Source organism: Apteryx mantelli, chromosome 7 (assembly GCF_036417845.1).
Source record: "Apteryx mantelli isolate bAptMan1 chromosome 7, bAptMan1.hap1, whole genome shotgun sequence".
In the NCBI taxonomy this organism is placed as follows: domain Eukaryota; kingdom Metazoa; phylum Chordata; class Aves; order Apterygiformes; family Apterygidae; genus Apteryx; species Apteryx mantelli.
In genome coordinates, this window is record NC_089984.1 from 26,710,122 (window position 1) to 26,735,703 (window position 25,582).

The following is a 25,582-nucleotide window of genomic DNA, read 5'->3' on the forward strand; positions in this document are numbered from 1 at the left end:
TGATTTCTAAGAAATCATGGGGTTTGTAACTTTATTAAGCTTAGCTTTTCCTTTCTCTGCGCTGGAAGGAGAAGAGATCTATTAGATACTTGTACTTACCTTGCACTGTGTATTTAGCTTCGTTGTTTCTAGGGTATGTGGTTGTGATCTCACATACATTATTGTAAAATGCTATCATGACATATCTCTAATTTTAGATCAACACAAAATTGGCAGTACTGATGTTTTCACAGTGGGCTAAAACTCCCAGCATCTTCCCCGTCCAAGCCGGTGCTTACCCTAGTTATCCAGCTCATCCGAGCAGGATTCATCGAATCTGACAGTGCGTGGAAACAAAGCGTGCTCACTGCTCTCTCAGGGCTTTAGTAGGTATGTTTACTGTTTCAAATGTAGCCATTAAATTCAGTTTATTTTATTTGCTTTAGCAGAACAGTTATTTTAGCTCTGGCTGGAAAAGTGAAGGGAAGTGTTTGGCATCCTACATAAGACAAGGCAGATTTCAAGTACGAAGATCATCTTTTCCATCGGTCTGCACACCTTGCGCAGTTCTTCACCCCGATTCGGGGCCTGAGGCAGTAGTCTCTGATAGTTACAAAATGAAATTCAGTGGAAATTAGACCTGCAGATTGCAATCTGCAGTTTTGGAGAAATTTTGTGCCATAGTAGAGGACCATACTGGACCTCATCACGCAACAAATGCAGTGTATTTTGCTTCATTTATTTCAACCTAGGATGACAAGGATGGGCTTATATCTGTTTCTCAGTCCCTCCCGCTGTCCGTTTGGGTAAACAGTAAGCATGCACAAGATCAAGGCCTGTGGGGAGCAGTGTGTCTCAATCTTTAATTAAAAAAGCAAAGTAAAAATACAGGGTAGAAAGTCTTAGAAATCACTTCTCAGAAAATTCTTCTGCATGAAAGAGACTGGCTTTAGTGTATGAACAAATCTCTGTTCTTTTTCAATAAAAATATGTAAAAGGTCTGATGGCTGCTTATTTATTCTTTTTGAGTATGCCTGAGGCTATAAACTCAGCTTAAATCTTTAAGAGGGGCTCTCATGAACATCTCTTCCTTTGATTTGCTGAGCGGGCTGAGCGGTGGTACAGCAGCGAGGTCTGTCGCAATGAGACGTCGCGGGGGGGTCACACCTCCAGAAGCGGGCAGCGATGCCGTGTCGCCCACTGAGGCACGCGAGACCTGGGCATGCGGGTCTTTGCAGAGCCACGGCGCAATCGCTCCCCAGTAAATACCCCAGACAGTTAAATGTTGGGAGGGGAAAACAGATTTTTAAGCTAGAAGACAGTGCCAGTGCCTGAGTAAATGGTAATTAACTGGACATAAAAACATTTAGGGTGGCACTAGGAGAAGACTCTAACTAGCAGATGAGAGAGTTTCTGGGACGGCCTCCCAGGGCGGTGTGGGGAATGGGAGGAGACAGGGAGTGGAAAAAGAAACTGTGATTTTAATGTAGTTCCAGTCACAGCCCTCCAATGATCTATATAAGGAAAGGCCTCTGAGAGCAGAAGACTAAATTTGATGAGTTAGGAGAGTTCTTCCTGTTCTTGGGTTTTTGGGGGCTTTTTTGGGTGCATCCACCCACATCATTGTCCCCTTAAAGTCGTGTCCAGGGCAACCCTGAGAACTGCGCATGTGAACAGGAGCATCGTCAGCCAGGTTAGAGGACTATGAAGTGCAGCTTTTGCCATCTCTGCTAACAACAAAGTTAAAACTATGAGCCGCCCCCAGCAAAGTCAGGAAATTGGAGGAAAACATGTTTGTCCTTCACATCACAAAGGTTTTTATTTGCATTCCATTTCTAATTCTTTAGCTATACCAGTAGCACCTTTTCTAACTTTTCTTTGACAGTTTCATGGTTACAGGGTCTCCAGTGTTTGACTTTATTATTATTATTTTTTTTTAGTGAAAGCTCAGATTATCACATGATAGCAAGAACTTGGGCTGAAAATGAAAGACAAAACCTGATGCAATTACCAACACAATCAGAAGAGTTGGTGCGACCAACTCTGTTGTGTGACCCTGGGCAAGCCTGCGCTTCTCTGGTCCCCTCTCCACTGAGTAAATAGATGCGAGAGGGGAAATACTCTGAGCATCAACCCCACAGGTCAAAGCTACTGAGACAGGGCAATCACAAAAACCTTTGCTTTGGTATCTACCACCATCCTGGAAGAACAGCAGCACTGAATCAAAGGAGTCGGGTCTTTCACATAAATAAAGTGCTGATCCCATGAGCTCAAGAGCTGCTTTCCCATCACGTCAGCAACTGAAAGGTGCTGTATGAGTGGGGCCAGAGGCCACCCAGAAGATTCATATGAAAATGTTAATCCCTACAAAAGCATGAGTTATACCATGTGGGTAATTTTGCCTTGATAGCAACCCAGCAAAATAGGTGATATTAGAGACTTGGTAGAGACCTGGGGCACAAGCCCAGCTCAGCGTCCCCAATGTGCCAACCTCGTACCGCACAAGGCAGTGCACGTGGCTCCTTCTACAGCTCTGAGAGCAAGTCCTTCCTTTCCTGACCAGAGGAGCAGCGCGGGACGGGGCGCCGAGCGCCGCTGCCCCCGTCCCCGAGGAGGGCGCCAGGTGCCCCGGGCGCTGCGGCCCGTCCAGGCGCAACGGAGCAGCGGTGTCTCCGGGGACGGCGGGGGCGGAAGGGTGGGCCCCGGGCAGGAAAGGGTGGGAGGATGCGAGGAGGCACGAGTGCGTGCTGTTCTCCTCCCACCATCTAGCAGGGCTTACTTGGGAAGTGGTTTTCTTTTTCCCCCTCTTTGCTCTCCCCAAAGCACAGGGAGAATTGACATTTTGGGGGGAAAAAAGCATTTATACCTGTAAAACAAAAAGTGTTGTTTTCAGTCTCCTGAGCAGCTGATTTTTCACAGACTTTCTCTGCCAAAAGTCAGTCAGCAAAGGCAAACGTTCTTTTCACCCATGCAAATGCTGCTGTTGGCTTCAGCGGACTCGAATGAGTAAAAAGGCAGGTGAATGGGCAGGATGAGCTGGGCGCTTTCCGAGTGAGGGGGCTGCCTGCCCTTGCACTCCTGGAGACAGGGCAAAGCTCAGGCTTGGCCTGAAAGTTTGCGATTCATCTCGTTCAGATAACTGTCACAACGTGCTAGACTTCCTAAATATACACACTTTGGTATTTCTAATGCAGTCACTACACTGAGCACTGTACATGTCATGCAGTGAACTCACTGATTATCCAAAACGTAGCAGATCGTCTGGTTTCAACAAGCTCTGCAGAAAATCACTCATCTGCCAGTGGAGGTTAGTGACTGAGTGAGTGTCGGAATAGTACTGCACACTGGTATTGCATTTGTCTTTTCAATACTATTTTACCCATTTTGATAAATCCTGTAACGCTTGTATTCCGTAAGCAGAGCCTGATGGAGTGAAGAAATATCACGGGAGAAATGGAAATCCCCAGCTGTTTTTTTACCTCCTCAGGCTTCGATGATTATCCTGGCAGTGCTGCAGCCCCTGCAGTGTGTTGGTGATACAATATCCCCTTTTAAAATGGAGAAGAAAGAAGGGGTTGAGTTAGAAATTAATGTTAAACAATTTTGCTGGATTTATAATAACACTTTGAAATAATTTGGACTTGCTAGAGGAGTATTAGCGCAGCATTTGCTCTGTGTAACTTGAGACTACACCTTATTCTAGTAGAGTATCTCTTAAGGAACTAAATCAGGTTCTCAAAATGTAATGTTCATCTCTCAAAAACAGAGCAAAGCCCCTGTGGACACTTGTATGGGATCATACAGTATGAGAGGGATTCCCAAACTTAGTGTGCTTGAATGCCACCGGCTACTGCTGCTCTGCAGAGAGCCGCAGGGAGCAGTGCAGACACGTCGCACAGCGCTTGGAGGCAGCTCCCGCAGCAGCAGTTGTACAAATGTCGCGGCATAAGGGCACCTCAAGCAAGGGAGGGGAATTTCTCTTCTAAAAGAGGGATTCGAAAGCAGCCTCAGGTTAGGAAGACCCTGGAAGCGTGGCTGTGTCACTCGCAGCATGAGCCAGAGCCACCACCCCACACGCAGAGGCCCCGTCACAGCTGGATCCTGAAAACCAGAGGGGTCTGGAGCCTGAAAGTGGGTGGCGGACAGGGAAAAGGGTCAGGTCTTCCTCCTGCCAAAAGACTTTGGGAGAAAAAAGAGTTGTGAAGCAGAAAAAACAGTTAAAGCAATGGGGTTTGTGTTTGGAAACCTGCTCTTAACTTTTTAAGCCTCATTAACACAAAGAACAAAGTCAGAAACTATTCGGCACAGTAGAGCTCAGCAATCAAAACTGCCAGAGGTGCGTGTTAGCACACATTTTAAATGAGTTTTAACAGTATATGATATACACTGTTCTCTATAACTGGGAACCAGGGTCAGGCTTTTTGATGAGAAAATAGCCACAATTTTTCATATTTCCCTTGCCGTCATTAACAATAGAAATACTTTATAAAATGAGACAATTAGAATTTTACCTATTTTACCAAATGTGTCTTAAGAAAATCTGTTGTGGCATGGTTTGCCTTTGTTATGAAATTTAGGGGGCTGCTATAGAAATCTGTCTCATTAAAACGTGACTACGGTGAACCTGTGGTCACAAAGTGATCCTGTGATCCTGTCAGCCTGCGTTTGCTGCAGTGCCATGTACACACACTCAATAGCTTTACTGTCGTAAAGCGGATTCTCCTTTAGTTAGCTCAAACACTTAAGTGGTCGCTATTCCCAGTAGATCGAACTGGGGTCATTATGCACCTCAACTTGTGCTGTCTCAAAAAATGTCGGTGGTTTTCATTGCCTCAAGCACACCCGTGGGTGAGCCAGTGAGTATCCCAGCTCTGCCCAAAGGAAATGGCAAGAAGTATAACAGAAGTGAGCAAGACTATTGATATTTGCGGTGCAGACCCTTCAGACCCGGGGTAGTTAGCACCGGTATATCCACGTCGTCTAACGGAGCCAGGCAGTGCGGAAAGGCGTTGCTCGTTCCCACGGCCCAGCCTCGGTGACAGCGCGTGCCCCTGCAGCGGGTCTCTCTCAGGGCGAGAGGGTCCCCGGGAATCAGCTCAGCCGAGCCCCCGCACAGCGCAGGCCCGTAATTTTACCCTTTTCAGCTTTGCCATTATGTGTGGAAAGTTGATTATTTTTCTCGCTACCCGTTCACAAAAAGGCCCAAACAAAAGAAGATCCAAAAGGAGGTGGAACTGAAAATAAGGAAGGAAATGGAAGTCCAGCCGTAGTTTAATTCCAGCTTCAGCTACTTTGACAGCAATAGTGCAATATTTAGATAACTTTTGACCACTCGGTCAGTTTAAGCTATTTTTGTACCATCAAAACCTGATTTATAGTCTGGGACTTATCTACTGTAGTAGAGCCAAATGAACTTTAAAATCAACCTGTTTTAAAATGACTAAAAAACAAAGGTTTTAAGGAAATGACAAGTGACCCCTCTCCATAGCAGCACAGTGCTACAAAAGGCAGCTATAATGGCATAAATGGACGGTTTATCAGCTTTCTGCTAGGGACTGACAAAATCATGTCAAATGAGGCATTAAAGATCACAGTTTTGAAAACTGTGATAAATACCACCTAATCTACTGACACAATATATATTGAGTCAAATATTTAGTTTTGCATTAAATCTAAATCCAACATTAGAGCATTTCCTCTTGATTAAGAAGGATAAAATGTAGATGTTATTTTACGCTCCAGTTCCCACGCCTAATTAATGCTCAACATTCGGAGCCATTTCTGACATTACAAATGTATTAGCAAACATGCCAAGGAAAGGGGAGAGGCACAAGGGAAACAAGTGTAAAATCTGTATGCTTAATTCATATTTCTCCATTTGCAGTGGCTGCTAACATGTTATTGCAGAGACTATTTGCAGACACTTGCCCTGCCAGTGAGCAGCCAACTTCCCTGATTGCTTAGATAAACAGTCTTCTAGATGCGGAGATAGATGTTGTAAGAGAGCACATAGCTAATTTAATTTTAGTATCATTAGGAATTAAAAGCAGTTAATCGATTCATGGTAGATGTTGGCTAGGCAACATAAGCGTCATACGATATGATTATTAAAAACCTTAATATTTGTAAGTGATTATATAAAAAGGTTTACAACAAAGTTTATTAACTTGGGTATAAGATGTACATAATTAGAGAAAAGATTACTGCTGAGGTATAATAACACACTTTTGAAATGTATTTGTATCATATATTGCTGATCTTAATGAGCATGAGGAAATCGTGCTTTTAGATTTATGTATAATTATAGGCTAGTTAATTGCTTACTCGTACATAGAAATAGAATGAGACGATTCCTCAAGAAAATCACTGAAATATTGTCTTCATTCACTACGCATTATACTCTAAGCATCATGCATTAGCTGATTCTTGTAAAGTAGAAATCTAGGAAATGCATTTTATTTTAAAATACTATGACTGTCAAACTCTGGTAGTAGTTTGAAACACACCTCCCTGTAATTACTCCTTTTCCACAGAATACATCTTTGAAAGCTTAAATGAAATCCAGTGTTGTGTAAGACGGTATAAACTCATCTGAAATGAAAGAGGAATGAAACACACAAAATAAGCGCCCACCTACAACCTTCATGTTGGACAGGGAATTGATTTATTGGTTAGGGAGAAGGTCTCTGTAGGTTGACACTGTTAGTTAAGTCTGCCATAAAAATCTGTATTAAGTATATCCTGAAGGATTTAATGTATTTCATGGCACCAGAGAAATAGTTCTTCATACTATATCATTGAAAAGAAACATAGAAGAAAAAAATAAAACACAAGACTGAAGAGAGCTTAAGAAGATGTACTTCTTTAAAATCAAGTACTTTTTGCACTCAAGAAAACTACACATGGGTTCTACCTTTTTCCCCCATCTTATTTCCCAAAGGGCTCTTGTAAATGTATCCCCATGTGTCAGCATGTGTCCTTCAGGGTATTGACTGAGAGATATTTGACATTTAAGAAGTAGTATGAACTTCAAGGCCGGTCAAACCCCTTAGAAGTTGTTTACCAACCGCAGAGAGGAAGCGTCCCCCAGCATACAGGTCTGCAGCGGGAGGAGGTGGCACACGCAAGCTACCTTCCTACACAGCTCACCCTTTTGGTGGGTAGTTGCTTTTATTCAGTTTCCTCAGTATCTTATCTCAAAACCACAAAGACCTTAGGTAGAACCAGAGTTCAGAAAAGTTCGGCACACGCTTGGCCCTGGGCTCTTTCCTATGCGGGTGATTCCCGGAGCGCCTCCGCGCGAGGCTTCCCACGGCGCAGCGCTCTGCCCGCAGGAGACTTCCCAGGCACCGATTCCCGCTGTGGTGGGTATCCCAGCCCCCTCACAAAGTGGGAAATCAACCCTCTGTTGAGAGCGGCTATCACCAAGAAATCCCTTTGAATCTGTTAAAAATGGCTTGATTGTTCCTGTAAATAAATCACAACCAAGTTCTCTCTCATGCCAGAAACGGCAATGGAAGACCAAGTCACACTGGCTGTACCCCTCCCAAAAATGGGTTTGTGTCATTTAAACCCGAGACTTTTCCGTGCCGGTTTGGACAGAGAAGTTGACCGCAATAACGCTGGCGTAACTGCCTTGTCTGGCTTGACGTACAAATGAGTCAGGAGTTGCTCCGCACAGCTCCTGCTGCTTCAGGCCACTGCCACGGCCAAAACAGCCGCCTAAGATGGAGGCATCCCCCACCCCCAACAAACCCTAAAAAGGCAATGGCCAACGCGAATGCAAAGAGCTCCAAAGAGTTTTGTAGTCTGAAAGATTTAAATCAATGTTGTCTTATTCATAAGTGAAGTGGTTCGGGTCTTTCATGCCGTGGCTCTGTGTTACAACATCAAATACTTTTTCAGGCCTTTCTGGCATCTACCATAACATTAAGGAGACTCGGTGTGAATGCCCTAGCAACTGGTGCTGATCCCATAGTTTATATTAATGCACGAGACAGAATCCAGTCACCAATTTATATAACATTAAAATGCGGCGCTAGTGGCTTCATTGGCCTGGCATTTTGCATGTCACCTCAGGTACCTAAAAACCTAAGTGACAGGGATACAGAGAGTTTGGAACTACCGGTGCACAGGAACTTAATGTTATGTTAGATAACTATTAGAAGAAAATAAATATATTCACTGAGAAGTTTGGAGGCATGTGTTACGAGGTTGGGGAATTTGTACCTTTCTCCCACCATTGCTATGTTCTTTTGTTTCTTCTTCTTGTGGTGACAGTCATGTTTGGCTCCAAAGAGCCTCTAGGCGGTATGTGAATAGGCATCGAAACAGAAATAGCTATCAGCGGAGATATCTCAAAAACCTGAGAAACCCACACATTATTGAATTGCTTCTAAATTATTTCTCAACTTCTAATATCCACCATTACTCCTTTGTGAAAAAAACAGTACTTCCTACATGTCATTCTGTAACTTGGTTCATAGCCTCTTGTTATGTCTTTGCACTGAGCAGAAAACACGTCTAGCTCCTTTTGAGAGTTCATCGAGTTCTTGTGACTGAAGTTCCATTTTCATTGCTTTCAAGAATGAAGAAATTCAACCCAGACTCCTCACTCTTCAAGGAAGCCTACTGTCTTTCTAATAACTGTTTTAAAACAAAAACAAAATAAAAAATACGTAGAGAAGCAAAATTCTGTTGTCAAGTGGGTTTGGAAAAAGGAGCACGACCCAGGACAACCCCCCTTCTCAGTCTGGAGCTCGTATTACTGTATAGCCACTGACTAATCGCTCACCTTTTCTACGACTCAGTCATCCTGCAAAATGAGAACGCATTGACTTAGAAGAATCAGTTCATGTGATGTTTGGAAATACAGCAAATGCCACGCATCCCTGGCGGTGCTTACGTCTGAACGCCAGCACGGCGCACGCCGGCCCGCGCGCAGCCCTTCCTAGCAGCTCCAGACAAGGCGGCCGCTCGAGGCTCAGGGCACGGCTACCTCCTACTGCCACGTGGTCAGCTCTCACGTCTCTACAGCACCGGCCTTCTTCCCGGCGCAAGGACGCCAAAGGCTGTCTTCGTTTGCATTTGTCCTTTATCAAGCTCTGTTTCGTGCCAGGCACGACTTATATTTACAGCTGAAATAGCTTTAAAGTTTTATGTACATTATATGGGGAAAAATGCAAAGAAATTGCAACTTCTTCTGCCAGCTTTACTAATCCCTCTATTCATTCGTTTTGAATATTTAGGCAAAGTATTAAAAAACTTTAAGGTCCACAGTTCATTTAAACAGGTGTAAAAACATATTTCATAGCCTTTTTCATCTTTACATACCTGGTAGATATTAGTCACTCAAGATGTCTCGCATGGAGAAAGCTAATTTGGATGCTAAAAATATCACATGTTTACACTTGTAAATCACCATTAGCAAATGATTTTCCTAATGCTTTAGACAATATTGTAGCAAAGTGCAGCTGCTTCAGCCAGAATGGTATTTTAGTGATTTTTAAGAACTTAATGAGATCAGGTAATTGACTAGTGAAGCTAAAAATTTTACCTTCAATTAAGCAATCAACAGCTCCGTACATCAACATAATCACCTCCTTAGCCCCTCCACCTCCCTGTTATCGAATCAATATGTGGATAGCAGTTGTCTAAGAAACCACTTCCTCTGTGCTTCTAAACCAGTGTTCGGGACCCATTTTAAAGCATTTATTCAATTAGTCTGCTGTAATTTGCAAATAATGGAAAGTATGTAGTAATGCAGATTCCATAAGCAACTAAGGAAAAATAAGACCTTAATTCATTTGTTGTTGAACGGCATTATTTATCCTACATTTACCCTACTGCAACCAACAAATAACTTAATACTCTACACTGTAAAATATCATGATCTGTGTTTGCGTTGGCAGTGCCAAAAATATTGATTATACATAAGGAAAATAAGATTATGCAGGTTCTGTTAATGAATCGTGCAATAATAGTTCAGCAGGGGGCATGAGGCAAAAGTATTGCATTAAAATAGACTGCATTGAAAAGTAATAATAATTTTGTCAAGAAACCATGTCCAAGGGTTATATTACAACACAGTCATCTCATTTTGGAGTGGTCAGTTATGAATCAATATAAACTGCCCCCCAACAATGACTACGATAGTGCAATATTTATTTCTTGAAGCACAGAGAACTTCTGCTATTTTTCAGTGAAGCTGTGAAACCAAGCATTCTTCTAGCACTGTGTATTGCATCCAAAGGAGTCCTAGTGTCATGTTACCTGGAGTTATTGTAGCATAACTCTCTTCTGTATCAAAACCATTTGTTTCCATCTGCAGGTAGCACATATTTTATTACAGCAAAAATATCAGCCAACGGTTTAAAAGGGAGAAAATCAACTGCAGTGCAAAGTGGAGATCTTCAGGAGTAAATTAGTGACTTTCCAACGTATAGTTTTTAAATTAAGCCATAAATATATTCCAAAGGATAGATGCCACTACCTGTGCTTCCTGTGATTGACCATCCCAAACACTTCCAGAGGTCCTGAGGGGCGGCTGGGGGCGCAAGCCAGCACTCAGCAGCAACAATATTCCTTACGAGAGTAGCCTCAGCAGAAACTTCATGTCTTTTGTTCAGCTATTGCAGTGTCAACGTTGTCGTTCCTTACTATGGTACGGGAAACTATGGCCAACATGAAGACTACTTGCATGCAGTTTTGCCCAACATTTTCAAAAGGGACTAGTGATTTGCTTTGGTTCAATCCTCAGCTTCCCCAAAAGTGTCACCGTAAAGGGGACTGGTTTGCAGGAAGCGCTGTGTGTCTCCTGCCTGCCGGCGGAGGAGCCGCACTGTGGTGGAGCCTGCCAAGAGGCAGGTCTGTCACTGGCACTGTTGCTCCACGGAAATGTTTTGGACTGCTTCACCAGGGGAGGGTGCTCGCCAAGGCGGGCGAGCGGCGGGAGGGCCCCATGAGTGCGCCAGGGAGGCCCCTCCGTGTGGGGTCTGCTCCCCAGCCCTGCCACCTGGGCTGGTCTCTGCCTCCAGGGCAAACCCGGGAAAGGGGCTGGCTCAGCAGGGCAGACCCCATCCATTTCCCAGGGGAGTGCGCTGCCCACGAGGCTATCCCAAAATCTTACCAGGGTGGAGACCTACAGCCTGCTCCCTGCTGCCGGGGCAGTGCCTGCATTTTACACAAACCCATCAGTTGACAAATTTGAATTTGTCATTTGACAAAATCCAGAAGAAATGTCTGGGAGAGGGATGAGATTGCCTTGCTTCCTGCACGAGGGCCCCAGGCTGCAGGACGGCGGTGCCGTTCACGCTCTCTTTCTGCCCCCGTGAACTGCTGAAGCCTTGGCTGCCCACAGCACAGCTCCACCTCAGCTTTTCCCACGCTGACTTATAGAGCTGCTGTTCATATTCAGCCAACAGAGCAATTCATTCACAGTTCCTCCCCATGTCTAACCAGCAGTGACATGCTTCAAGCCAAATTTAACTCAGTGCCTCACTAGCCAAAGAGCCCAGAACCAGCCAGCTGAACTCCCTGAAACAGCGAAAGTTACTCAGAAGTGCCAGCAGGGCTGTCTGGCACTGCGTGTCCTGACCCCCATCAGTCAGCATGAACCAAGCTAGTGCAGACCTTTTCTCTCAACTGTTCATGCCAAATTGGGCCATTTCTCATTTGAGATAGGTTAGGAAACCACTCCGTTGGCAAAACTGAAGAGGTTGGCAACAGGACTGGAAGGGCAAGTCCATAGAGAGGGACCTCTTCCCTAGCCCAGCCTTTTGCAGAATTGGATCTTTCTACACCCTACATCTACTACAGGTCTCAGCTGCTCTCTAATTGACTCTTTGTGCTAAATTAGAAGGTCTTTTGGCTGGGTAAGAGGGTTCCTTCTTACATACAGAAGGAAGTGGAAGAACTGATGTGTATAAAGCAGAGTTACCTCTTCCCCTTTCAACCTGTGATCTTTATCCTGATATCTTCAATAAATCATTGAGATACAATTACATTTTAGTGGACAAACCTGACTCATTCCAGGACAAGTACTATCTTTGGGTGCATCTAGACTGGGATAAAAGTTGTGTTTTTAAAGATATTAGCTAATATGGTTCGACTAACCTATTTTGAAATCTTGCATAGATAGGACAAGTCAAATGCTAAAAGGTGTTAAAAAGTGTTTGCTAAGTCATTCTAAAAATACAACTCGTATACCAGTCTAGACAATGCCAGAATACCTTTAAAAATGACCCACAGTGCTCATGGGAAGTCCCACTGTACCAGCCAAGGAGAATTATAACATAGGAAACAATCAATACAAGTTTCTCTACATAGGCCTTCAAAGCAATGACAAATTAACATGTGGGGAAACCCTCTAAAGTCTTGTCTAGACTACATGAGAAAAAAGTCCTTTTTCAATAGATTCAATTCAGTCAGGTTCTCTTTCTTAAAAAGCCAAACCTACTTAAAGTGTACTAAGGTTACCACCTTATGCTCAGTTTTAGCAGGTCGTAGTCTGGGTCCTGGGTGACTGTAACTCAACCTGCTAAAGTCATGTTACAGGTATTGAAAAGTCTACAAATTTGTCAGGAGTTTTCAGTCCTTAAATAAGTTTGATTGAATTAGTTATCTTGGAAATAGCCCTTTCCCTTAGGCAGATGAGACAGTAGTTCATCTTCCATGCCCGTTCAAACTTTTGCCCAGATGCATTTGCCTAAAATGTATCAATGAAAGCAAAGTTCAATGTACCTTTACCGTTAGCAGTTCTGCTTGACTGTGAGCACCAACACATTTCATAGAGGCCACCAGACAGTAAATGGTTTTGACTCTGACTGCATTTTTACTCAAAGGTACCAAGACAAAACTCTTTATCTAATCTGCTCTTTTAAACAGCTACTTTAAAAAGTCTAGACCACATATCCATTGTAACATTTGTCTTCCACAAAGTCAGCGGATAAATTCTTAGTCATTAATGTATATTAGTGAGTGAATAAATTAGGGTAAGTGCTTCCCAGAATTGTACTAGCATCTTTGACATCTTAAACAATGCTTTCAGACAAAAAAAAAAGAAAAAAATCTCTAGCACAATTGAAGAACAAGCATGAGCCAAGCCTCTCAGACTGTTTAATCTTAGGCCTTTTTTAATATGGAAAAAAGGTACATTAGTTCTATTTATTATTATATCTTTATGATATGGGTGGGCATCTGTCTGGCAGGAAAAATTCTAGATTTCAATTAGTCCTATTAGAGAATGTCTTTATGATATGGGTGGGTATCTGGCCTTCAGGACAAAAAAATGACAAGTCACCAGCTCAACTGAAATGGTTCACCAAGTAGTAATTTGCTGGCAGTATCTCCGGGTGACCACAGTAACATCATCTGAACTTGACTTTCTTGAGGCGCCACAGTTTGAGTAGTCATTTGTCAATAGCTCTTGAACAGTAAAGTTGCAAAATGGAGCCCATGAAGTTATCATGGTGAGTCTCTCTCTCTCACAGTTCTTGCAAGTTTTTTGGGGGGGTGGGGTGCATCACCTCATATATTTTAGAAATATACACTTATTTCCTGAAGAAATGGAGTGCTTCCTATGCTTGTGAGGCCTGAAGCCAAACAGGGCGTGATTCAGATTAAGACGGAGGCACCCTCCGCTGTCGGTAGTGGCTCTTCCATAAGCAGTTGCTGTCACCTACAGTCCTGGACAAAATCTTTCTGTCCTTATTAAGTTCAAACCGCCGTTAAACATTAATGGGAAGCTGATCTGAGTAAGGCCAGCGTGCGCTGATCTGCTGTGGGCTCTTAATGCAGGTTTTCAGCACCGCCTATCCTGAAACTTATTCATGTGCTAAAATGACAGCTTTAAAATCTTTTTTTTTTTTCTTAATCTGAAAAACAGTAATGTGCATGCATGGATTTTTTTTTGTCCTCTCAGGAGAAAACATCTAACAACAGATTTCTTTGGGGACTAAAATAATTTACAGACGTCCCCCTAAAGTCAGTAGTAAAGCTCCCACAGCTCTGATGCGAGCGGAGGCAGCTCCTTCTCGGTGAAAGCGAACAATTAGGCATCCTAAGTTATTATTTCCTATTATTGTGCAATAAAAGAGGCTCTGGACATTCCCGCACGAAGGATCAAAGTGTCCAGGAGTGCAAACACCATGCGGCCGCCTTCCTCCCGCTCCCTTCCCGGGGCCGGGCCGCGGCCGCCCCCGGCCTGAGCCGCCCCAGCCCCGGGCACCCCCGGGCACCCCCGGGGGGGCGGCTGCGCCCGGCCCCGGAGCACGGCGGCCCCGCGGGCTCGGGGAGCCGCGCTGTTTAAGGAGTCAAAGTACATAGGCAGCCGGGTCGATACCCTATTAGGCTAGAAACAGTTCTGGATATCAAAGGCCGACGAACCTAATGGCTAAAAATATAAGTACCTGACCCAGAGGATTAATCACACACTGTCAAGCTGAAATTGGTGCAATTCTTCCAATCATTAACGTTTTGCTTACAAAAATGTGCTTTTCTGTTTGTTTTTCTGCTAAATGATAACCATTTTCATGTTGAATCTCCTGATAAAAGAGTCGAAAACAAGACGAGAGTTGTGCTGTAAAGGTCATACGTGCTAGATCGGCACGAAATAGCCAACAGGCAAACAAATAGGAGAAAGGAGGGTGGCACGGAAGGGGCTCGAAGCCTTTACCGAACGGTGTAAAGTACTTTGGCCGTTTCTCTCCGCCGCCGGAGAAGGGGCCGGCGCGGCTGCGAGCCGCTGCCCAGCGCGGCGCCCCGACGGCGGCCGCGGCTCCGGCCTCGCTGCCCCCGGGCAGCGGCTCCGGGCGAGCAGCGCGGCGGCTGCCCCCGGCTCGCCGCCCCCCGCCCGGCGCCGCTCCGGGCCCGCGCCCTCGGGCTGCGGCTCTGCCCCACGCGTGCTCCCGGGGGGCGAAGCCGCCCCCACGGGTAACGCCAGCGCCGTGCGCCGCGGTCCCGGGGGACAGCGGAGAAGGAGGCACGGGAAAGGCCGGAGGCGCCGAGGGAGCCGGCCCGGCTCCGCAGCCCGGCGGCTCGGCCCGGTGACTCAGCGGGGCCGTTTCCATCCCCGACGGGGCCGCGCGGCCTCCGACTCAAACACGCGACAGAAACACTGAGCAATGCGCGGGATGGAAATGCGTTTTCCTCCTCGACCGAGACCCGCCGTGGCGAACCCGTCTGTTTCGTGCTCCGTGCGGTGACCGCGCTGCCCTGCGCCCCCCGGGCCGGCGGCGGAGGAGCTTGTCGGAGCGGCCCTGGGGGATTTCGGGTCTCCCCGGCTCCCGCCTGGCACTAAACCGGGGCCACCCACGGGGGCCGCCCGTGGGGCGAGTGGGGACAGCCCGAGACCTCCCGACTTTCCCCCCCTCTGCCTTTTTCCAGCACGCACTAACAGGTGGCAGCGAAACATCCCCTTTTTTCTTTTCTTTTTCCTTTTTTATATGTTTTAAGGTCCCCATCGTGAACGCAGTTTGAAAATAAAATAAAATAAAGCAAAGCTAAAGCCAGTCAATTATTCAGAAAACGGAGTTGCCATTTCTAAAAGCATTAACCTGATGAGAGGTAACGCACGGGTTCCTCTATGGGCGGTACCAGACCAGTACTCCATCGCCAGTCAAAATAGTAATTTCTCACTCCCTAAAATCCTTCCTTGACACTGAAACCTGCGTGCCACCCGGCTGCGGGGGGGTCTCTGCCCGGGGGGCGCTGAGGGTACCTGAGCACTTGCTGCAGCGCCCGGTTGCAGCGGGGGCTGAAGACGCTGCGGGCCGACCTGTGCCAGGTACTGGACCTAAAATGCCATTTTCCGGGCGCAGTTCCCTGCCCCCCCCCCCCCCCGCACAGCCTGGCGGCGGGCTGGAAACGCGACAGGGCGACGAGCCCGAGCGAGCCCCGCCGAGGCGCTGCGGGGCTCCCGGCCCGGCTGCGGCGAGCCAAGCGCGGTCCCGACTCGCCCGGGGGCCACCGGGGGCCGGGGCTCCCCGCGGCCAGCGCCGCGCTTCGCCTTTGCTTCGCGGAGAAGCCATCGAAAATTAAATACCGGGTTTTGCTTCGGGGGGTCTCTTAACGCTGAACGAATATGTGCGACGGGAGGTATGAAACCGCAAGGCTTTAAAGCGAACTGGCACGTGCAGAAGCAGGTATGCGCACAAGAGGCGCTGCCTCCGCGCCTCGCTCAGCCCCCTGCGGCTGGTGCCCGTTTCCCTCTTGCAGCACGACCCTACCGCTCCTCGCAATTTTTTTCTCAAATATGAAATCTGGCAAAACCAGCGCTAGAGATTTTCAAGGAGAAAAATATGTCTTTTTTTTTCTTTCTGCAAATGGAACCATCCAGATTGCGGGGCAGAGCCCTGCACTCTCTGAGGAAGCACCAGGGGGTGCGGGCATTTCATCCCATGCAAGAGCAAAAATGAGTCCGTCCAAAGATGCTGCCTGATAAAACAGAGGGATGTCTCGGTAGAGAGCACCACGGGAGGTAAAAATATATGGGCATAAGGCACTTGCTGGGACGGTGAAATCCCTCTGTATTTCATGGAACGCATTTCTCTGCTTGGGAAGGGCGTTTAAATTAATTTATTTAAACTACATTTGTATACACATACAAAGGGCTTAGTCCTGCAATCCATACTCACTTCCACACGAGACAGAAAGGAGTTTTGCCTGATCACTGACAGCAGCTGATTCAGACCCCCCAGTGAGTATGGGCAGGATGCAGTATTATATTCCAGTTAGAACATTAATTAATGTACAAATATATCTTACAAATTAAATACAAACCACGGATCTGTTCCTTTAACCAAAATTAGAGATCTGCCAAAAATGTACTGTTTGTGAAAAATAAGTCTCTCTTTCTCTGCTTATTATAAAATGAGTCTGTCTGTTTTTTTCTTTTTTTCAGGGGAACGGTGAAAGTTTTCTCCTGTAACAAAATATTCTTTAAAGCCAGCCCCTGGTAAAGTGCAAGCCGAGTTAGGGTCCACTCTCCAGCGTGGGGCCGTTAGTGGGCAGGGTTGTAATAGCCTTTGTCGCCTTCAATGTCCACTTCTTGGTCGGAGTCGTCGGAGACGTCGGACTCGAGGTCCTCCGGCGAGGCGGGCGAGGGGGCGAACTGCGAGCCGTCGAGGGGAACCTCCTTGCTCTTGCGCTCGGGGCTCGGGCAGCTCTCGGGCCGCGGGGCACAGTGACCGTCGGCGCCTTCGGCTTCTTCCTTCTTGGCGGCCTGGGGGTTTTCCTGCGATCACAAGGGAGAGAAACCCGCTTTACGCTGCAGCACGGGCCGCGGGGGCCCCGGGCCGCCTCGGGGAGGTCTGGGGGCGCCGCGCTGGGCCCAGTTAAAATGACTCAGGAGCAGCCCGGGACCCTCTGAACTTGTGTTTTAAGCAAGGAAAATGATTATTATGACTCTGCCCACAGCGACACGCCGCTTCCTCCTGCCCTGATCTTCCTTTAATTGTGCTCAAGGGCAAAAGGAAGGAGGCCGAATCCATCCGTAGCCCAGAAATAAACGGGGAAAATTCCTAATTAAGCTGTAAATCTAAAATTCAGCATTAAAACGCACATAATGGAAAAACAAAACAAAACACCCCCCCGCTGCCCAAGGCAGCAGTAGCCCTGCGTCGGCAACTGTCTGGGGAGCCTCGTCCCCTAAGGGGGCATGAAATGATATTTCTCTTAAGCAAAGAGAAAGCAGGCAGAGACACGTAGCAATGATATAACCGTGCGGGCTTGGAGAAATGGATGCGACTGAATGAAAAGGAGGAAATGACTTAAAATGGCCGAGATCCCAAGCGGGCTCTCCGGCCGGGGCGGGCGGGCCGGGCGCGCCGGCGGCCGGCGGCAGCTCGCAGCACTAGAGCGCTTTATTCCAAATAATCCGACGTGCGGGTTAGACGCGGGGAAAGGTCACGGCACAAATATAGCCAACAAATGGCACTGCGCTTCGTTTTCTTTCTTTCTTTCTTTTGCTATATATATTAAAGGCTGGTTTACTAGCGAAACTCAGCAGTCATGTGTCATGCTTACTCAAGCCGGAATCAGGGCACCAAGCAGGGATTTTTTTCACCAGTCTTTGAGCCAAGGGGCCTCGATCCGGCTGAGCCGGGCAGGATCGGGCCCTTTTGGCCGTGAAAAAGAGATTTATCCACTTGAGCACGTTTTCTAAGGGAAGCAAGACAAACGTGCTACAACCGCTCAGCCTCATACACTGTAACCATTCGTAAACGAAAAGCAAAAGCCACTTATTTTTCCATACGGCTCCTCAAAACAAACAAGGCGTTTGTACCTGCCTCTCCCAACGTTTGTAAAATAAATCAACTTGTGTTTATTAAGAGAGGGTGATTAAAAAGACCAGTAAATATTCTCCTCTAAAACAACTGCCTAAGTAATTTACTGACAATTACTTATCTTCTCCACGTTAATTGGATAAACAACATATGGGTTTACAAAACAATTAGTGCGGAGTTTTAATAGGCGGTGTGTGAAACCCGGGCATAATTGATATAGGAGCTACATTAGGAGCTTTTAACATTAGTGCTGCCTGAGCGAGCCCTCATGGATTCCAGCATGACTATTTGTCTTTTTAATCAAGGTGAAGAGGTTAAACAGCCTTTCAGATGACTTCTGCATACAACCTGGAATAGGCGAGCACGGCGTAAGATAAGACAATTAAAACTCTTATTTCTATAGAAACAGAAACATCCCTGTACCTGCTTTAGACGCCTCCATTTGGCTCTGCGATTCTGAAACCACGTTTTGACCTGAGCAACGACAACGAGAAAAAGGGTGGTCTCAGAGCCGGTGAGCAGCGGCCGCGGCCGGGAGCGCGGCGGCTCCGGCAGCCCCCGACGGCGGCGGCGGGGCAGAGCCCGGCCCCGGCCCCGGTCCCGGCCCCGGGGGAGGTTTCCGAGGGCCGCAGCCCCGACGTGCGCGGCGCCGAGGGCCGGCGGGGCGGGCGCGGCCTCACCTGCCTCTCGCTGAGCTGCAGCATCTTGGCCAGTCGCTTTCTCTCCGGCGGCGAGAGGTATTTCTGCGTCTCGAACTTCTTCTCCAGCTCAATGGTCTGGTCGTTGGAAAAGCGGACCTGGCCCCCTTTCCTCTTGTGCAGCGGCCGCTGGATGAAGGGGCTCCAGAGCAGGGGCTTCCCTTCAGAGAGAGACACGGCGGTCACCGGCGTCCGACGGGACGGGCCGCCCGTGGGACGGAGGCGCGCCGGGTTCAGGGCCCGCTCTTTTCCTCCGCCTGATTTTTTTTCCCCCAGTTCTAAGCCCGATCTTTCGCCTCCCCTGATTTTTCACCTCCGCCGAAGAGAGAGACCAGTTAAAGCCACTCTACGGGCTTTGGCAACATTTCCGTCAATGTGTTTCCTGTTGGTCTATCTCGCAAAGAAAAGAGAGAGAGAAGAAGAAACAAAACAAAACAAAACAAAAAAAAAGACCTTTGCTTCCTTTTGCTCTTTCACTGCATGCCCCAAAGAAACCGTCTCCCCTGCTCTGCACCAGTGCCCCGGGCCCCGGGGAGAGCGGGGCCACCGCGGGGCTCAAGGGGGGCATTTCGGGTGCGCCAACACGAGGGGTCGCACCCGCCCGGCTTTAGGCAAGAAGCCTCCCCCCGAACCCCCCGGGCAGGGGGAGTCGCCGCCGGGGCCCCCCCGGCTCCCCGACGGCCGGGCCGGGGGCGCCCGGGGCCGCCACGGGGCGGCGGGTCGCAGCTCGGGGAACCCGCCCCGCTACGGAGCGGCAGCCCCGGCCCCGGTTTCTTCTTCTCTCCGGCCAGTGCCACTGAGTCACTCTGTTTGCCTTGCTGTCTTGCTGCCTGTACCCTTTGAAATTTGCTGCATTGTTTTTCAAGATTTTGCTTGCGTCAGGCTTTAGTAATTCTGGTGCAAAACAGACTCAAAAAATAGGAAGCAACTGGTTATTTTAGCTGTCATAAAGTCACATCCCACACAGAGGAAATGAACAATATCAGAAAAACGGATCCTGGCTATCAGAAGTCGAGTGTTTCCTGAATTTGTCTGTATTGAGGATGTCGATAAAGTAATCAGCAATGTGCACGACTCCCGGGGAAGAGCCTGCTTCAGGCGGCCAGGAAAACACTTAACAGCTTCTGAAACCAGATTTACTCCTATCGAGAGCTCAAGGTTTCCTGTATGAACGGAAAGGGTCAGCCTCTTTCACTGCACAAATGTGGTGAGTCAGGTCCAGTTTTGCAATCACTAAGAGCAAGTGCCGCAGCGCGGGCGCGGGCGCGGGCGCGGGCGCGGGCGCGGAGCGGGGCGGAGCGGGGCGGCGGGACGGAGCCCGGCGGGGCCCGGGCCGCCCCGGCGAGCGCGGCCGCCCGCCCTGACAGCGGGCGGCAGGAAAAGGCTCCGATCGGCAGCGCGATCTCCCAGCACAATTAAAACTCCCCACCAAAACCACACGCGACATTACTAAGGACACTCTCAGAGTCACTTGGTTGAAGGAAAACAAATCTGAGTCACCGCGGCCGCGCACTGTGGTCGCGCTCCCAACGCCGGAGCGCTGCGCTGCTTTAATTTACTGTAAATCAGCCGGAGGCCGGAGAGAGGCAGCGGGAGGGCGGAAGGGCCGCGGGGCAGCAGGGGCAGCAGGGGAAGGGGACCCGCTTCAGCGGCCTCCCAGCCGCCCCCCCCTCCCCCCGACGGCGGCGGAGCCCCGGCGGCGGGGCCCGGCTTACCCAGCGGGTCCTGCCGCAGCAGGGCGTGCGTGTAGTCGCCGACGGTCCGGGGGAAGGAGTAGAGGGGCCCGGCGTAGGCGCCGGCGCCGTAGGAGGCGGCGAGGTGGTGGGAGAAGGCCGGGTGCACGGGGGTCGGCTCGTAGATGGGGGTCCGGTACGGGGCCACCAGGCTGGTGAAGGAGGAGTTGGGCGACGGCAGGGTCGGCGGCGGCGGCGGCGGCGGCGGCGGCGGCGGCGGCGGGGCGGGCAGGGCGTGGGGCGGCGGGGCGGCGGCGGCGGGGCCGCGGCCCAGGATGTCCTCGATGTAGAAGGGCGTGGGGTGCGCGGGCTGCAGCAGCGGCGTGGGCGCGTACAGCGGGACGCCCAGGGCCGCCGCCGCCGTCGGCGCCGCGCCCGCCGCCTGGTACTGCATGGCGCGGCCCGCGCCCGCGCCCCCGCGCCCGCCCCGCCGGCAGCGGCCCCGACCGCCGCCGCTGGGTGCTGGCACCGCCGCCGCGGGTTTCTCCGGGCCCCGGGTGCCCTCCGGTAGGTTTCTATCGGCGCGGGGCGGAGCCCGCGTGGTCTCTGGCCCCTTCCTGCCGCGGCGCCGTCTAGCCAATGAGCCCGGCCAGGCGAGGGGGAAACCACCCCCCGGCGGCAAACGCTCCCCGCCGCCTCCCCCGAGCAAACTCCCCGCGGCGCCAATCAACACGCGCGGCAGCGGGCCGCGACCCGCAGCCCGCCCCGGCCCCGACGGCCCCGGCCGGGGGCCTCGCCGGCGGCGGGCGGCGGCGCGGAGCGGAGCAGGGCCCGACGGCACCCGGCGGGGCCCCGGCGCTGCCCCGCGCCGCTCCCGCTGCTCCCCCCGCGCGGCGCAGCCTCACCCCGGTTTCGGGCGGCCCCACGGGGGCAACGCGGCTGGCGTCGGGCGGCGGGAGGAGGCGGAGAAGGGGGTGCACGGACCCCCCCCTCCGAGCCCGCAGAGCTCCGCGGGCCTTTGGAAAGGCCCCGCGCGGGCGCTTCGCGCGGCCGCGTGGCCCGGGGAACGCGGCCGCGGAGCGGGGGGCCCACGCGTGGGCGGCGGGGCCGCGCTGCGCCGCTCCGCGCTGGCCCCCGCCCGTGCCCGCCGGCGGGGCTCCCGCAGGGGCGCGGAGCGGCTTCCTGCTCGGTGCCCGGTCGGGCCCCGCCGGCTCCGCACCGGCGGCCACGGGGGCCGCGCTGCGCCCTGCGCGGGCCGCGTCCGCGGACGGGGCGAGCGCGGCGCTGGGGACCCGCTCTGCTGCGGCCCCGAAGGGGAGGGAGGGAGGGAGGGAGGGAGGGAGGCGCAGCGGCCCCGGCGGCCCCGGCGGCGGCTCGCTCTCCCTCGAGCAGCGCCACCTGGACACCGATTTAATTTTTAAAAACCCGCCGTGTCTTTCCTCCGGCCCCACCGCCCCGCGCAGGGGAGGTGCGCGCTGTCGCGGGGGAGCCCCCGGCCCGCGGGCGCCTGCGGGACCCGCCGCCCCCGGGCTCGCCCCGACGGCAGCGGGCGGCGCCCCCCCCCCCGTGGGAGCGGAGGCGGCGGGGCCCCGCGTGTCCCGCCGTGCAGCCGCGGAGCTGGGGACAGGCAGCCCGGAAAGCTGTTAAGGAATAGCAGGTGCTGTTTAAAAAAATTAAAAAAAAAAATAAAGGAAAGGAAAGAAGGTCTCCGGTTCAAACCCACGAAGATCTTAATAACTAAGAGGCTCAGAGCAAGACGAAAGGGTGTTGGTGAAATGGAAATATATATATTTTTAATAATATAGGGAGGCTGTTTGGTTTTTTTTAAACAGTGTTCAGAAATGCCAAAACTCACCTTTAAAGCGTGGTCTTGTGTCTTGTAAATATCAGGTACACGTAAAGCGAGCTGACAGTTTTGATTATTTTTTCTCTGTGTGCTCGGTCTCCCAGGCATTGCTCTTTCCAAGGGGTTTAGCTAATGTTTTCATCTGGAAGTGTTGGATTTGCAGCTTGATTTACTTAATAAATGTACAGTAAACCGATGACCCGTTACCCTTTGGAATAACGACGTGCATGATATGAGGCAGCAGTACGGAGGGCCCCCACCATATTTTACAAGCTGTCGATTCAAAATCCTGAGAACAAGTTTAAGCAAAAGGGGGAAAAAAAAACATGTTTTGCTGTATTATTGGAAAACAAATAAATAGAGGAAGAGATTATTCTTTTCTGACTTTTATACAAGCAATAGGTCTTGTTAAAAGGAAGTTTTAATGGCACAGTTATTACATTCCACTACCACTGCATAATCCCTAACAAGAAAAATGAAGCACTTAATTTTGCAGTTCTACAACACTGCCTCTTCCAAATTCAATTGTTAGACCTCAGCCCTCCTCCTTCCATGGGTTAGAGACTATTAAATCCGCATTCATGAAATGTCACATTTATTGAACTACATAATTTTTTAATATCACTAGTGCAGGTTTTATAGTTGATTTTATTGTTTTTATGGCCATTCGGGGCTCTAAAACCCGGATTTTTTCAATGTTGTCCTTATAATTTTTTTCACACAGTCAGAACTAATAAAATAGAACAGTTGTGACTTTTTAATGCAAGGGGTCTCGGAGTTTCAATATTTTCACTCTGCTGGATACTAAAACCAATAAAAATACATGAGATTTTAATTATTTTCTGGATTAAATAGGACCTTTTTCTCTTTTTTTTTTTTGGAACATGCATTTTGTTTGTAGTTTCTGTCGTGAGGGAGATAATGCAGCTTCAGATAAAATACATTGTTACCAATATTGTTGCGAAGAATGCAATTTTGGCGGTTTTTTACAGAGTAACGCGCATTTAAAGCAAGGTGTTGCAGACACCGCGAGATCAGGACAACCAAGACAGCGCTTTAACATTCCTATTATTTCTCCTCCAGGTTGCCTCTGCGAATCGCTCTATTTTACCCGAAAAAGCTCGAGAGAGAGAAAGAGAGAAAAAAATACACGCCATTCCTGACTAAAAAACCTTTCCCATTAATTTTCCTGGAATGCACTTGGAACGCCCCCGAGCTTTCTCGCCGGGCTGGGGCTTGCTGGAGGGCGGCGGGAGGCCGCGCGCATCCCCGCGCCGGCCCGGCCTCAGCCCGGAGGCGTCGCCTGCAGAACTCGTTATTTTCCTGAGTAACCTCGGGCCCCGTCCTCCCTCCGCTCTCCGTGCCATCCGCCGCCTTCGGGGAGCTCTGCGCCGGAGGGGGGAAAAGAGAGGTGTTTACAGCGGCCCCGCGCTCGCTGCAGGCGCTGCCCCCGCGGCGGGCGGCTCCCGCCGGCGTTTCGGTGCCGCCGGGCTTTGCCGCGGGCGCGCACGGCTCCGCGCAGCGCAGCGCAGCGCAGCGCGGGGAGCTCAAATAAAAAAGAGCGTTAAAATCAAGAAAACGAACAAAAAAAGGCCGGGGAACCCGAAGGTGAGTGCGGGAGCTTCCCGATGCGGGCGGCGCTTGCACGCACGGCGCTGAGCGCCCCGTAGAGGGTTTCTGCTTCGCGGGGTGATTACGCCGGGCGATAAATGAATACTTTGCAATTCGTAACTGAAATGAGCCTCGACGCGCAGAGCTCTTAGCTTGCCTCGCGGGTTCTGCTGCCACCACCGTATATATTTTTGGCAGGGTACCTGCCTGATTTCTGCTCACAGAAATTGGAGTTTCTAGTACAAAGGGATCGCCGGTCCTTAACAGCACCCTCTGACACTGCAGGCTTCAGGAGAGTTACATCAAAGAAGAATCATTTCTAGCTGAAATAACTGTGTTTGGCTGTACAGCAGGAGTGAGCGATCCAACAAAGTCCATCTTTTAACAGCAGGAGCAGGCTACCAGCGAGTATCACCCCCTAATGCTACGTGCGCTTTCCAAGAGGATCCAGCCCGCAGCCATCCCATCCCTTCCCAGTATTGAAAATGTTTCAAGACTCTTCCAAGAGAGGTGAGGCCACAGCCTTGAACACCTTCCAAGGAGGAAATAGGAGGGAGTTCACCTCCCTGCTTTTCCTAGCGCCTTGGAGGCCAGACTGCGCCAGACAGAGGCAACTGCGCGCTGCGGGGTGATGTCAGCCGGTGCTGCCGTCTTACAGATAACTCATGTGTTAGATATTCACCTCTCACGTCCTCCTCCTCCTCCTCCTCCTCCTCCTCCTCCTCCTCCTCCCCATAGTGATTTGATTTGCTAAATGATTTACAAACATAATAAACATTAAGACAGGTCAGTTTTAAAAGTATTCATTAGATGTGGCAGTACAGGACAAACCTCGGTCTAAAAAGAGGTGGACGACATATGAACTATTACAGACAGAGCTGGCAGTGCTAACTATGGCTTAGTGTTTTCCACCCTACATCCCTATATTCATCTGATTGTGATTTTGCTGAATTTAAATCGTTCAGGTGGAAAAATTTCCATTCCGGGGGAATCCACCTCATGCTGTGCATTTTTTCAGGTTTCAGCAGAGCTGGTCCAGCTGTTTCTAAGTATTAGGTTAGGGGAAAACAGCCTCTTTTACCAACAGTTAGAGATCCCTGCACCATATTGAAAACCTGTGGTGCCCCACCGCCAGGGGACCTCCAGGAGGGGAAAGAGTCCGGCAGAAAGTCAGCCAGGGGTTGCCTTTTCGATTCTGCCTTTGCTCTTCTGCCTGGGGCTGGGCTCTACAGCCAAGTAGAAGAAAGACCCCAAAGCCCGGCCATGCTTAGGCTACCTGTGGCCTGACTGGGCTCTTCGGTGACCTGAAGAGCTCTCCTTCCTTGGAGATGCATATCTGTGGGTAGGAGCCACGTGCAGCCACCAGCAAGAGTCCTTTTCCTATACGCTGTCGCCAGCTCTGAGAAAACAGAAGCGCAAGAAAAAAAATATTAATGATGTTTTTAAATTCCGTCAAAGATTTCCCAGCCAGCACAGGCCAGATCCTCAGGG

At 49.9% G+C, this 25,582-nt stretch overlaps 1 protein-coding gene across 1 annotated transcript; it reads right to left on the reverse strand.

The window, feature by feature from the left end:
• Nucleotides 1-16,531: 16,531 nt before the first annotated feature.
• Nucleotides 16,532-21,088, reverse strand: HHEX (hematopoietically expressed homeobox). The gene is made up of 4 exons (XM_067300078.1): nucleotides 20,677-21,088; nucleotides 18,944-19,122; nucleotides 18,687-18,737; nucleotides 16,532-17,212 (listed from the first exon to the last, which is right to left on the reverse strand). Exons 1-4 carry the CDS (start codon nucleotides 21,086-21,088, stop codon nucleotides 16,979-16,981), a joined length of 876 nt encoding a protein of 291 aa, XP_067156179.1. The 3' UTR covers nucleotides 16,532-16,978.
• Nucleotides 21,089-25,582: the final 4,494 nt, after the last annotated feature.

Coding starts and splice junctions, on each gene's coding strand:
- HHEX (XM_067300078.1), bottom strand. CDS start 21,088: ATGCAGTACCAGGCGGCGGGCGCGGCGCCGACGGCGGCGGCGGCCCTG. Junction 19,123..20,676: donor GCTGCGGCAGGACCCGCTGG/GTAAGCCGGGCC, acceptor CTCTCTCTGAAG/GGAAGCCCCTGCTCTGGAGC. Junction 17,213..18,686: donor AATGGAGGCGTCTAAAGCAG/GTACAGGGATGT, acceptor TTGTGATCGCAG/GAAAACCCCCAGGCCGCCAA.